Source organism: Lissotriton helveticus, chromosome 6, assembly GCF_964261635.1.
Source record: "Lissotriton helveticus chromosome 6, aLisHel1.1, whole genome shotgun sequence".
NCBI lineage: Eukaryota > Metazoa > Chordata > Amphibia > Caudata > Salamandridae > Lissotriton > Lissotriton helveticus.
The window spans coordinates 1,894,459,857-1,894,474,518 of NC_136067.1; the positions used below are offsets into that span (position 1 = coordinate 1,894,459,857).

Consider the following 14,662-nt stretch of genomic DNA (forward strand, 5'->3'; position numbering starts at 1 on the left):
CCTAATACCAGCCTTGTATTTTCATTACATAAACTAAATTCCCATAAATAACTGCTGGACATTTTCTATAAATATAATTTTGACTCCAAATACCAGCTCTTCTTTTTAGCAAATGCATGAAAATAGTCTCCGAATACCAGCATTTCAGCGTAATCAAGTGATCACATATACGGCTGGCTCAAATACATTAAGTCCATGAAATAATAAAATGAGTTATTTGTCGAGGGGGTAGAAACCCCACTCAGGCAACAAACATAATCCTTGTCAGGACAAAAGTCACTGAATTAACCTGTGTTTAACCCTCTGGTAGCATGGCACAAAAGCAGTCAGGCATACATTGGAGGCATTGTGTAAATAATTTATGCAGCTCAAAACAGTACAAAAGTAAAAACACAACACAAGAAAAATCCCAAACGAATTAAAACAAATTGAGAACATTTTAATCAATAAAAGGAGATGAAAATTTAACAATCCACTCAGTAGAAACGGAAATACTATTTTTTTAAAGGTTTAAGTGAAAAATATCCACAAGAAGCAGCAAGTACTTCACTGTAGGTATCTGTTCGCGCTAGACAGGAACAAAGTCAGAAGTTCAGGCTGACTGCAATGGAGTGCAGGCCGAACACAGGGACCAGGAGAGTTCCACTGAAAAAGTTACCTTCTCAAAGTCTGGCGTGCAGAGGTCAAAACTTAGGATTTCACAGGAGGAGCTCAACTGATGCCAGTGAAGAGTCCAGGAACTGGGGAGTCACCTCCTGGGGAGTCAGAAACTCTCAGCAGGGCTCACGCCAGTCCTGTTGCAAGTCCTTTTGCAAGTCCAGTTGCAGCAGGTCAGCTGGGTAGTTTCAGGGAGGCCTCTGATTCTTGTTGTGCCCCTGTGGCTTAGAAAAGGAGGTCCGCCAACTGACCCTTGGAATCACTCAGGTTAGCCTGGGATGAAGCGAACAGGTATAGTCTTCCTTCTCAGAGAACAGGGCAGGTCTCAAAATGGAGGGAAATCCACTCAACAAGGAAGACCTTAAGATGCAAGACAGTCCTCTGGGGAACAAGGCAGGCCTCAAGTAGCAAGGCAGTCCTCGGAAACAAGGCAACCCTTCTTCTGTAATGTCCACATGTCAAGGAGTGTACTGAAGTGTGTGTCTGAGGACCTGGTGTCAAATCTGAAGTGGAAGAAACTTCTAGACCTCCCCCCCCCCTCTACCCCCCACCACCACCAGTCAATTCTGGAATTTCCTTCCTCCCTGTCCAGGCTCCAAGGGGCCTGGGATGACAATAGATTGTTGTCACGTTCTTTGTAAGTGTGCTGGAGGCAGCCTCCGAAATGTAAGTGGGGCAGGGAACAGCTCAGCACCTCCCATCCTAGGGGGCAGGCCCTCTCCCAGCTGTACCCAGGTCCTATTGATCACTGTCTGGGCCAAATACATATTCCTGATGGGAGAGCAATTAAAAGGCCTAGTCAGCTGGAAACTCCTGTCCAGCCTTAGAAAGCGATGAGCAGGAAATTACAATGAGTGCTGCTGCCTACTAGTAGCATTAAGGGCATTTTCTGATTCTGAACCAGCCTTTCGACGCCAACTTAAGACCTGGTTGTTTACTGTTCATTAGGGTTGAAGTTCTCTTAGGCTCAGTATCTCCTTTTCTGTCTGTGATGCTCCTTGGTCTACTTTTTTTGGGGACTCCCTTGTAATCTTAGCGCCGGGACACTTCCGCCGGAGGTAGCCGTGCGCTTTATAAGCTTCAAATAAATAAATAAATAAATAAATAAAGGGCATGCAGAACAGACTGTGCATTCCCTAATGCCACGTACGGGACGAACACCAGTCTGCACAATATGAAATTATTTCTCGAGGCAATTAAGTGGGCGTGTGTTCTACACAAAGAAAATGGGACAGGAAAGATTATGAAGCGTTAATACTGTTGGTGAAGGACTGGGTGAATGTTATGAACTGATGCAAAAATAGTGCATTATGGTTAGTGTGGTAATCATACCTGAGTGGCCAGTGGAGTTTAGAAGCAGTTGAGTCACGTTTACTTTGTCATTCTGCTTTCGTTTCAGTAATCTGTGGTATGTAAATTGTTTGGCAGTACATTGTGCCGATTTACTGAGAGCACTACAATACTCTAATTTATTTCTGTATTTACTGTTATTTTATCTCACCTGAAGATCATTACTACAACTTTAGTTTGTGTATATAAATACTCACCCATGGTCCTCCTTCTCTGTTTAAGCACTTTGTAGTGGAAGAACGACAGACTGATCTGCAAATCATGTGAACAAGACCATTTGAGAGGTCAAAATGTGTCATGAGAGGAGGGATCTTTCGCTGAAATAGAACAATTTGTGCCCAACAATTGGACGGAGTGGCTCGTTCATGCTCTGGGAGTGGAGTAGTGTTGTCATTGAAATATTTTCGGTGACGCCCACACGTGGCGGTCGCCAGTAGGTAGTAAAAGTTAGTACCTAGTTTCAATAGAAAAAAAGTTGTTTCATTTGCCAATAACTGGCATACATGGATGAATTCTCATAACATTTTCAAAACTAGTTTGCCACTCACTTCAGCTGCTGCCTTGAAAGTTTCGGGGTGATCCATTAAGCAGGGGCCGAGAAAAAGATGGGGGGGGGTCCCAAAACACATTTTTCCCATGTTAATTTCCATAGTAACTTTAGACACAGCTACAGCCCGAACTACTGAACAAAATTTCATCAAATTTGACAAATAGGTGGCTGTTGGTACAGAAATTGACCTTTTTATAAAGTAGTGAAAGTCCGTTTAGTAGTTGTGGAGTTATTTAAAGAACTTTCCAACTGTATACATAGGGGCGCAGAGGATCCGTGACCCCTTACGATCTAGTGCTGAGATCTGATTGGCTGCCAACACTTTAAACTAGGAAGTGTTGGCAGCAATTTTGGGACTAGGCTTGAGCCAAGTCCCAGAAAAAACATAAGTAAGAAAAGGGGACAGAGTAGAAATATCCTGACCCCTAGGCCTCTCGGGTAGGGGGTGGGAGGGGAGCAAAAAAGCATTTTTTCAAAAACTATTCGGCGGGATCAGAGGATCCCACTGAAAATGTAGAATAAAAGAACACGTTACTTACCTTCGGTAATGATGTATCTGTAAGAGACATATGTTAGGTATAGATTCCTTACCTTAGTATTACCCCCAGGCGTTAGACTGGATCCAGATCATTTTTCTCCAGCACGACCCCTGCACGTCAGTAAGGGGTGTCAGTCGACTCCGCGTCTGTCGTCAGTGTCGTGGTGGCCAGGATGACGTCACGGTTCCTACTTAGACGTCGCCCTGCGTGCTGACGTCAGTTCTGTCACAAAAGAAGCGCAGAGCCATGAAAGACACTGACCACTGGTGCACCACACTAGGGCCCTGCAAGGGAGTCCCTATCCTTATAAGCCAGTTCGCAGAACGGGAAGGATGGGTGGTATGGTAAGGAATCTATAACTAACATATGTCTCTTACAGATACATCGTTACCGAAGGTAAGTAACTTGTTCATCTGAAAGAAACTATTGGTTATAGATTCTTTACCTTAGAATAGATACCACAGCAATTCCAAGCCCGAAGGAGGGACTGCGAACCAGGTTCACACCAGAAAGTCCTGGAGGACAGAACGGGAAAAGTAGCCATCCCTCCAAACTTGACTATCCAGGCAGAAATGTCTGGTGAACATGTGCCTGGAAGCCCACGTGGCCGTCTGGCAGATGTCAACGATTGACACTCCGCGTGTAAAGCAGTGGATGTTGTGTAGCTCTAGTGGAATGAGCTAGCAGCCCCACTGGAGGTTCCTTTTTAGCTAAAGCTTAACATATCTTGATACAAAGGCCGACCTACCGAGAGATGCTACGCTTTTGCACAGCCTGACCTTTCTTGGCACCCACATAGCCAACGAGGAGTTGATCGTCAACCCGGAATCCTTCGTGCGGCTAAGGTCAAAAGACAGCGCACGTTTCGGGTCCAGATGGTGGAGTCTCTCCTCCTTGGAAGGTTGCGGAGGCGAGAAAAAGTTGGGCAGAGTAATAGTCTGTCCGATGTGAAAAGGAGTGACAACTTTAGGTAGGAATGAGGACCTTGTTCGAAGCACCACTTTGTCCGGATGGACTGAGAAGAAAGAGGGCTGAGAAGAAAGAGCCTGCAGCTTACTCACTCTGGGAGCAGAGGTGATGGCAACAAGAAAGGTAGTCTGCTGGGCAAAAAAAAAGAGAAGGAACAAAAGAACCTCAGAAAGAGGGGCAGAGAGGGGATCCATAGCCTTTGTTGTGCACCAAACCACAAAATTGTTCCATCGACAGGCCAATACTGTCTTAGTGGAGGGATGCCTGGCTGCCAAGATGACATTACAGACTTTGGGAGGAAAGTCAAAAGCTGTTAACTGTCGCTGCTCAATCTTCACCCAAGGAGGTCGAGGCTGGACAGGTTTGGGTGGAGGACCGTCCCCTGCTGCTGCGACAGAAGATCCTTCCGGAGGTGCAGTCTGATTGGAGGATCGATAGCCATGCTCAGGAGCTCGGGGTACTAGACTCATTGTGCCCATCCGGTGCCACAAGAATGACTTGGGCCCAATAGCACTTGATTTTCTTCAGCACTCGTGGCAGAAGTGGTACGGGCGGAAAGGAGTACAGGAAGCCGCAAACAGATTTAACCAAGGCTCTCTCCACTGCCGAAAGAGACCTTGCACAACCTCTTAGTGAAGACGTCATTCGTGATCCATCAGGCGGCACCGACGGCTGAGTTTGTCCGCTCTGGCGTTCAGAGAACCGGCCAGGTGTTGAACCACCAGAGTCATACCCTGAAGTTCCAGCCATGTCCAAAGGTGAAAAGTCTCTTGACAAAAGGTCCACGACACGACCGCCCTGTTTGTTGCAGTACCACATGGTGGCAGTGTTGTCTGTAAACACCTGCACTGCAATCCCCTTGAGGGAAGGAAGGAAGGAATACCTTCAGTGCCAAACAAATCACCCAGAGCTCCAAAAGTTGATATGGAGCCCAGACTCCGCTGGAGACCAGACTCCTCTGATCTCCACCTCTCCCAAGGTGCCGCCCCATCCCAGGAGTGATGCATCGGTTACCACTGTGAGTTTTCGTTGGGGAAGGGAGAGGGATCTGCCTCTGATCCAATCCTGATTTGTTAACCACCACTGCAGTTGTTGTGCAGTTCCCTCTGTGTTCTGGACATATCAGAAAGGTTCCCCAGATGCTGTGCCCACTGGAACTTCAGGGCCCACTGCAGAGCTGCATATGCCATCTGACATGATCCATCAGCAGGTTGCAAGAGGCCATGAGGCCTAGGAGCTTCAGAGTCATTCTCACCGAAATCCGGTAGAGAGGCTGAAACATCGGTATCATATCTCGAATATCCCAGACTGCTTGGGAGGATAGGCCAGAAACTGGACTCTGTCCAGAACAGCTGCAATGAAACGGAGCGACTGAGAGGGAGTCAGGTGTGACTTCGGCACATGGATAGTGAACCCCAGCAAATGCAGGAGGTCTGCCCTAGTCTGGAGGTGGGAGGCGACAGCCTGGGGCGCGCCCGCCTTCAACAGCCAGTAATCAAGATAGGGGAAGACTGGAACCCCTGATCTGCACAGATGAGCCGCGACCACTGCCTCACTTTCGTGGACACCCAAGGGGCACTGGTAAGGCCGAAAGGGAGCACAGTGAACTGAAAATGTCAGGACCTACCATGAACTGTAGGTAACGTCTGTGGGCTGGCAGGATTGGAATGTGGAAATAAGCGTCCTGCAAGTCCAACGCCACCATCCAGTCTCCAGGGTTGAGGACAGATAGGACCCGAGAGAAGGTTAGCATTTTGAACTTCTCCTTCCGGAGGAAGTGGTTGAGGGCCGTGAGGTCCAGGATAGGACACAGGCCTTTGTCTTTCTTGGCACCATAAAGTAACGGGAATAGCAGCCACAACCTACTTCTGGTGCAGGAAACCTCTCGATAGCTCCATTGGCCAAGAGAGCTAAGACTTCCTGACGGAGAAGCGCCAAATAATCCACCGACATTTGATCTAAAGACGGTGGCATGGATAGAGGGGTAGTCTTGAAGGGGAGGGAGTAGCCTATCTGCAAAACCCACCTGATGTGATGGATTGCCAGTTGGGAGGTGTTGGCGAATCCTGCCACCCACCGCCCGTTGATGGGCCTGAAAGGTCAGACTAGGACGGTTTGGAGGCTACTGCAGGGGGAAAAGGGTGGAATGGCCTGCCCGCTGGTTCCCAGGCCTGCGTCACTGGGTCCCACGTCCACGGCTACACAGGGGCTGGGCAGCTCGCGTGTACCAGTGGCTTGACAGAGCCAGACGTGGTGGGGTATCCCTTTTGTAGCCACGAAAGGGGCGAAAAGCAGACTGTGGTGGACGGGAGGACGCAGCAAGTCCCAAGTATCTGGCCTTAGCCCAAGAATTCTTACAGTGCTCCAACGCCTAGTCTGCCTTGTCACCAAAAAGGCGACAGCCATCGAAGGGCATGCCCAGCAGAGTTGACTGAACTTCCCTTGAAAAACCAGACATCCTCAATCAGGCGTGGCAATCGTTCTGCCCAGTGAGTCGGTGGTATCCAGTCCACAGCAGATTGTGAATTTTGCTGCATCTCTCACATCTGCCACTACTTGGGAGAGAACGGCCCACGCCGCCTCCGGGCACTGAGGCAGCACCTGCACAATCGTATCCCAGATGGTATGGGAGTATCGGCCCAAGAAGCACACGATATTCGCAGGCCGCAGTGCCAAGCTGGAGGAACAGAACATGTGCTTCCCAAGATGATCCAGCTTCTTGGATTCCCTGTCTGGGGTTGCAGAAGGGAATGCGCCCTTGGAAGAAGAAACATAGAGCACCAAGCTCTCTGGAGAAGGGTAGTAGGTGAGGAAAATGGGATCGCCCACGGCCGAGCGGTGGCGGCGGCTGGCAATCGTCTGTTCCACAGGACTCCCTGTGTTGGGCTTGGATCAAGTGCCCAGAAGGAAGTCCCCGAGGGCCTCACTAAAGGGGAACGGCGGTTTGAGAAGAATTTGTCGCCGGTTGCAACACCACCATCAAGAGATTCGTCGTGACTGCTACTTTAGGGAGCTCCAGGCCCAGGGGCTTGGCTGCCCAACGCACCACCACTGCGTAGGAGCTCCCTCCTCCATAGCCACGGTAGGGGGAGAAAGCATGGAAAGGTCTGGGGAGGTATCCAGACCACTGGCATCACCCAATTCTTCTCTCCAGTCCGGTTCTTCCAGCTGGTCTGTCAAAGAATCCAGCGACCCCTCCCAGTCCTCATCACCACCCTCAGGGCGATATGGAACACCTGGGATGAACAAGGGAACAAAAGTACCCTCCGGCGTCAAATTCGATGTCGGCCCAGCTCTGGGTCCATCTCGGGTATGAGGATGGGAACGGCATCAGCCGGGGGGGGCCCAGCCGGCGCCGGGAGCGTCAGGATCGGCGCCCATGAATGGCGAGCAAGGTCGACCGGCGTCGATACGGATCCAGGCCTGGATCCACGGGGGACTGCCGGGGCCGGAGCCGCCAGCATCAAAGGCCCAGGATCCACGGGCCCGAAGGTGCACCATCGTAGTCAAGCTGCCCAAACACACAGTGGAGGGCTTTGTTAAAGTACGAACCTGGGTAGGGGACTTCCTGGCTACCAGAAACAGGGGGAGTCATGCCTGAGTCAGGTGCTGGAGATGGAGCCTTAGAGCGACGAAGATCGGGGTCTCACGTCACGTCAGCCAACCGACGGGGGGGGGGGGGGGGGGGAGGCGAAGAGCAACAATGCTTCTTTGCCTTCTTCTTGTGCCCCGACTTACCCTAAGAGTGCGAAGACTTGGATGAGGTGTGGTGGCTCCGCGACTGGTCTCGAGACCTTCCCCTTGAGCGAGATCGGGAGCGACGCGGAACCGACTGCCGGGCCTCCAAAAGCTTTTGGGACCGCTCCCGCAAAGACTTGGGATTCATGGCTCGACAGTCGGAACACGACTTCAGGCCGTGGTTGCGCTCCAGGCACCAGAGGCACAAGAGGTGCGGGTCCTTCATGAACATCAGCTTGTGACATGAGTCACTGGGCATGAGGCCGGTCCGACGATAGGAAATCCCTCGCACGCCAGGAGTCGGAGACTCAAAAAAAGACGTCCACAAAAGTAAAAAAAAAGTTGTCAAAAAGTGACTATGGGGCAAGTTCTCTCTGGATCTGCGCATGGCTGGCGCAGAAAAAGAAAGATCTGATGTCAGCGTGCAGGGGTGGTGTAGGAAAGTGGGTTTCTTTTGCAGTAACCCCCCCACTTTTTGCCAGACTACTGATGCGCTTTTTCTTGGTGTGCCCTGGGTCCCTGCCAATCAGGTTCCCAGGGCCAGTGTTCTTTCCCCAAAACAAACCCAATTGACATCTCTTGCCACATGTCAGCCCCTGGTAAATGATACCACAGGTACCCAGGGCACTGTGACCAGAGAAGACCTCTAAGGGCTGCAGCATTTATTGTGCCACCCTTAGAGGCCCTGTACTCTGACACTCACACACTGCCTTTGCAGGCTGCGTGTCTTGGTACAGAACAAAGTGAAGAGTCGACATGGCACCCATCCCTGAGTGCCATGCCCATTACATGCCATGCCCAGGTACATTAGTCACCCCTCTAGCTGGGTGCCATATGTCAGTGGTGAGGGAACAGGTGCATGAGCCCTGTGCCCCAACAGTGCCCAAGTCCATTCCTGGGCACTAAGTGCAGTGCTGCCATTAAGAGGATATGGTGCTGGGAGTTTGTCATTACGAACTCCACAGCACCATAATGGCTACACTGAAGACTGGGACGTTTGGTATCAAACTTCTCAGCACATTAAACCCACACGGATGTCAGTGTGGGATTTAATGTAAAATGCACAACCTGCCCCTGAAACTCGACCAACTCCTAGTGACCTGACTGAGTGGCTGCTTAGGCTGCCACCACCAGACATGTTTCTCGACCCCTGGGTCGAGAGCTTGCTGCTCTCGGGGGCCTGAAACAATGCACATCCTGGGCGAGGTGCCAAGCCTCCTCCCCCAGGATGGGCAGGGTTCACGAAGGAGAAGCTTCAAAGGCATGCTGCCTTTGTGAGCCTCTTCAGTCCATTTGCTGCTTTCAGCAACTGGTCCCCACTGGTTCTACCCCCCACTTTGGGTGGGAGAACCAGCAGGAAAAGCAAGTGAGGAAGAGAGGTATGCCCACCTCTGCCGACTCCACCCCTAAGGTGGGAGAGGCGAGGTGAAGCACAACTTCGAGTCAACGCCATCTTTATGGATGGGGGAAGCCAGCCAACCAGGGACAGGCTCCTGCCCCCCTCCCACTGGAGAGTGGCAGAATAGGGGGTGTACCCACCCCAGGGAAGGGGCCCATTGGTCCCTGACCTTTACCTACCTGTAACACCCCTTACTGTAGTATTTAGGGGCACCCTGAACCTTCCTTCCTCAGATCCAGCAACCACAAACAAAAGAAGAAAAGAAGAAGGACGAGAAGCTGTGCAGAGCTAACAAGAGGACGACGTCCACGGACTTGGCCCCAGCCCTACAGGCCTGTCTCCCCTCGAACTTGCTTCTGCAAAACCCCGGCGTGTCCAGTGGCCAGCAACCTCAAAAACCCCGGAGGACCTGGCTGCCTTCACTTTCCCAGCTGTTTCCTCTTTTGTGCTTACTTGGTCCCCAACTTGCCCTGAGCTTCACCCTAGGAGCTTTGCTCCCACAACACCGTGGCCTGCCTGCCAGCAGCCACCAACAGGAGTCCCCCTATCCTCCATAGGATACCACTGGGCCTCAACACTCTGCACCCGGCCGTCCGAGTGCCGCTGAGGGTGCAACAACAGTACATCACTGACCCTGGGAGACCCCCGAGTCTAACCCCAGGACCCTAAATCCAAAGACTGATTACCTACCTGGAAACCGATAACCTCTTTTTCCTCATAGAATAACATTGACACTTAAAAAGTGTCAAAGTGTTAACTTTTAAAAACTAAGAATATTCCTTAAAAAAGCACAGAAATAACCAAAACGCATTTTCTCAACTGTTTTCAGGAAATGCCCCGGTGCTGAATCTAGGATCCAGCACTGTGTTAGTAAAAGTAATCCAAAAAGTAATCTAATTGCATTTTACTGAAAAAGCCTATTGATTCCTATGAACTGAGTCTACTAAGTGTGTGCATTGCATTGCAACCCCTGTAAACTCAAATTGGTACAAAGTCCTACTATATTTTGAAAGTATTCAACAACAACATCTTGTAGCTAAAAAGTATTTATAGGCTTTCCCGTACCAGGCTTGCTTGGTTCTAGAAATAAAACAACAGTATATTTTTTTAATACAAAAACAATTGGCCTAGAGTTCAGTTCTTGAGTGTGTGAATTCATTTGCTGGCTGGTCCTCTGTTACTGCCTTACTGCTCGACCAAGCTACCACTTTAGAGAGTAAGGTTATATCTAACTTTAACCTCTGCCAAAACCTCTGGAGACCCATGGACTCTCTACACACTGTACCTCACTTTGGTGCAGTATATATAGAGCCAGTTTCTTACAGGTGGCATCTAAGCAGGCATCACAACGTCATCCCGGCGACCATGATGCCAACGATGGATGCAGAGTCAACCAAAGCCACCTACCGATGCACAGGGGTACTGCCGAAGAAAAATTCTCTGTATCCAGTCTGACACCTGGGGGTAATTCTAAGGTAAGGAATCTATAACAAATAGTTTCTTTCAGATAAAATAAAGTGCAGGTTCCTGCGCTTTGTTAGTTAATGGGCCCCCGGGTGGGCTAGGTCCAGAGGGCATATTGATAATAAGGGAAAGGGGGCGCATAGTCCTCCCCTCCTGGGGCTCAATAATACCATGGGGATCAAAAGAAACCATCACAGGAGAGAACTTTGCATAATTTAAAGTTTTCCCCAATAATAATTCACTATATTGAGTACATATACATTTGATTAGATGGATTAAATCGTCCAGTTCCACCATTGCGCAATAACAGTACACAAGGAAGACACAGAGGCTTTGAGTACATGAGACATGTTTATATTTAAAAATAGAAGGATTTCGTAAACATAACATTTTATAAACTTCTTCATCAGGAGTTGTGTTATCTTAGCATCAATTTAAAGTTGAAATGGCACTATGAAAACATAATGAAAACAATGTAACTGATCTAGGACAATGTTTTTTTAGGGTTAATCCAGATTTTGTGAAGCTTGTTTTCAACCATATCACATTCGTCGGTGGCTGATAACGACTTCCATCAATCCATCACCATTTGTCTTTAGTCTGATGGAGAGTTCTCTTTTCATAAGCAGTGAAATGACATGGTCATCAGCTCAACGACTGACGCAGTTGTTCATACATCAATTGATCCTAAAAAAAGAGGAAGCCAAACAAAAATATACATAAAATGTAAAGCGTATGACAGTCAACAGTACTACGAATCATGTGCATGGCCGTACCACAAGCTGAGTGGCCAATTTGCAACTGTTCAAGCGAAAGGTAGATAACCACTTTCTACAGACGGTGTAAACACGGTATTTGCAAGTATCAAATTCTGATAATTCATTATATCACATGTTCAGTATCTCAGTAAGATGTAATAGCAGCTTACGTTGTCCTTCAGAAAGGTAACTGTGAATGGTCACATGCAAGGAGATTCAAACTGGAGGACATAAGCGGCTTTTGCGTATTCTACCTTTAACAATGTTTGCATTACTTCACTATGTCAATACGCCTAGCACAATGACTAAGGAAGGACAAATTCCTTACCTTCAACTACGAATTCCATATACTTTGGAGTACATACATTTCTGTTCTATGACTGTCTGAAATCTGTAGCTAGGTTAAACCTCCTTAAATCACCTACCTCTATGAGTAGGCCTTTCCAGTATAAGATATTTGCAGTTTGCCTCAGTCTAGCTACTGCAGTAACACATATAAATAGGATCCAATTTAATTGTTCTCAAAATTGCTCTACCTCCAAGTCAGGGCCCTCTCTACCTGCCCACTGACTCTTTTCTCTCTTTTTAATCGTGAGAACCGCTTACAGTAGATCATGATTTTTTGACCCAAACTATTTAATTAGTATGCCTCTTTTCATGTGTCTACTACTGACTGTGAAGCTGAAAACCTCAATGAATCTTATGCTGAAGGTGATGGCAAAATTCTCTCCTTCCTAAACAGAGACATCCTCAAAGCAATATCACTCCTGGAACAAAAACCCAATACTTGTGGTCGGTTAGCTGAGTTGAGTCCCCTATATGGAGAATGTGGAGGAACAGTTATCCGGCAGACATGGTTGGTATCTAAGCTAAGAAAACTCCTCATCTTCCTAAAATATTGGCTATGAAGATGTATGCAGATCAATAAAGTGATGAAATATAAATGTTTCGCTTTTTTGTCTGTGCACTGTTTCATGTAAAGTTAGCATTCGCTGCACCTTTTTGTGTTTAGTTGCCATTTTGAATCATGCCACTGACAACTTATTGTCTCCTGGTAGAGCAGGTGGTGAAAAGTTTCATTTCCCAAGGTTAGGCCTTACTCTGCTAATGAATGCACTGTCTTATTAGTGCATACCTTTCCCACTAGATCGAGGTTTTCTTTCACTAGTCTACCGGCAGGCATGGCCAGGATGACCTTGGCTATGGGATACCATGTGCCGGCCTCAGAGTCGAAACTCAACCTTCTGTACTTATTTGTTTCATCTGCATCTGCTAGTAAAATTCCATGATGGGCGGGACTTCCTTGGTTCAGAAATGTACATAATGTATCTCTATGTTTGCTGAAGTCCGTCCTCTCTGCAGCACCCCTATGCGACTAGGCAGACGGGGCTCCACTCGAGTGTATCTGAATAAATACATACTTGGTTTGTATTCTCTACTGTCTGACCGACTCTTCATTTGTATGGAAGGCTAAGAGGTGGTCGTGAGTGCCTTGGGTGGCCCTAATCGGGTCACTTCCTTCAAAAAGATGGAGAAAAAAGCTGAGACATGGAGAAATACTGCTAAAATTAACTAATGTTAATGAGGCCATTTATTCAGTGGCTTGTAAATGAACTTACAAATACTGTAGTCACTGAAGAGAATGGCAGAATAACATGCTCAAGCAAACAAATTTCTTACCCTTGTAAATGCTGTTTCTGGTGGATACTCTATCTAACCGCTGAATCCTCACCTTGTGAAATCCCATCCAGGCAGCAGACTGGATCCAGAAACTCTTGCAAAAGTTCCTGTGCACCGTGCCATAAGCCTCCATTGTGAATCAGTCCTGCCTCTGGACAGGATGACAAAACAGCATAAAGGAGCCATCCTTGCGCACTGATGTATGTTTATTCTTTCCTCTTTTCAATGCCCTCAGAGTGTGGCTGACTGATTAAGAACATTGACAGGCTGCAAAACCTAGACTGGAATCTTATCAATAATGACATCTAAAAGTCAACTCCACCAGATCGAGAGGAGGGCGGGAAAAGAAGAATCTGTAGTTACATAGATTATACACCAGAAAGAGCATTATCAAAGGTAACTTGTACTCAAGATGAATACTTTTACCTGCAAATTCCTCATTGTGAATCAATACTAAAGCAATGTCCCCTCCACGGAGGTGGGTTTGGGGAGTAGACTTAACAGAAGCAACCCCTGCAAAACGAATGGGCAAATTGACCCGCTATGTGGACCTGAGAATCAACACAGTAGTGACTGGTGAAAGTGAGGACTGATGCCTATGTGGCTGCCTGACACATGTCCAAAAAAGGGACACCCTGAGCTGGGACTGCAGTTGCTGCCTTTGCCCTTATGGAATAAGCCCGAAGGCCCTCAGGAGGGCCCTCACTCGCTAAGTCATAACACAATTTGATGCCACAGACAATCCATCAGGATAAGATACATTCCTGAATCGCCTTCTTTTTTTTTTTTTTACAATTTTACAATGGTGAATCTCGTAGAAATGTAATAGTCTACATGGTACTCATTAGTCCAGTGAAGACTGAAACTAAAAGCGCAGCAGTTCCAGTCAGTGTCGCCTCTCCAACTCTTTAGACAGATACAACATAGAGAAGGATGTGGGGAGTGTGAGCGACTGCTCCACATGAAATAGTGAGGCCACTGTCGGAAGAATGGATGCACAAATCCTAAGTACCAGCATGTCAGGGATGAAGGTAGCATGCAGAGCATGGGCTGACAATGTTTGCAGCTCGCTTATGCGAAGTGCAGAAATGATTGCAAACAGTAACTCAGTTTTCAGGGTGAGAAGTCTCATGGTAGAACTGTAAATAGGTTTGAAAGCAGTACACACCAAGAGGAACAAGTTACCAAATATATGCACCACCCCTGCTTACTGAAGTCAGTTCCTTCCTTGACTCGGTCTGTGGCCTCAGACTTGTAGCTTAATAACTGATTCAATATGACAGTGTGCATACCTTTAAATTGGGACCATTTATAGATGGAGAAAGAGGTCACTTCCACAAAACAGGGAGGTGACTGTGCAGTGAGTAATCTGCAGTTAAAGTATCCACCAGAAAGTGCCTTAAAGAATTGAAGTTCTTCTTCTTCAGATGGACAGTTCGAACTGCAGATTCCTCACCTTTAGAATAGAAACCCAATGGTGGGTCCGTAGAATGGTCAGACCAAAATGTCCTGGAGGGCCAAACTGCCTTTCCCGTTGAGCCTGGTATTGTACTGACTG

At 47.9% G+C, this 14,662-nt stretch overlaps 1 protein-coding gene across 1 annotated transcript in view; it reads right to left on the reverse strand.

Moving 5' to 3' along the window:
- Positions 1 to 11,004: 11,004 nt before the first annotated feature.
- NVL (nuclear VCP like) overlaps positions 11,005 to 14,662 on the reverse strand; it is a 502,294-nt gene continuing 498,636 nt past the window's right edge. Inside the window, exon 23 of the mRNA XM_078649847.1 lies at positions 11,005 to 11,353. Within this exon, the coding sequence (XP_078505973.1) occupies positions 11,312 to 11,353 (42 nt within the window). The 3' untranslated portion in view covers positions 11,005 to 11,311. The remainder of the gene's footprint in view (positions 11,354 to 14,662) is intronic.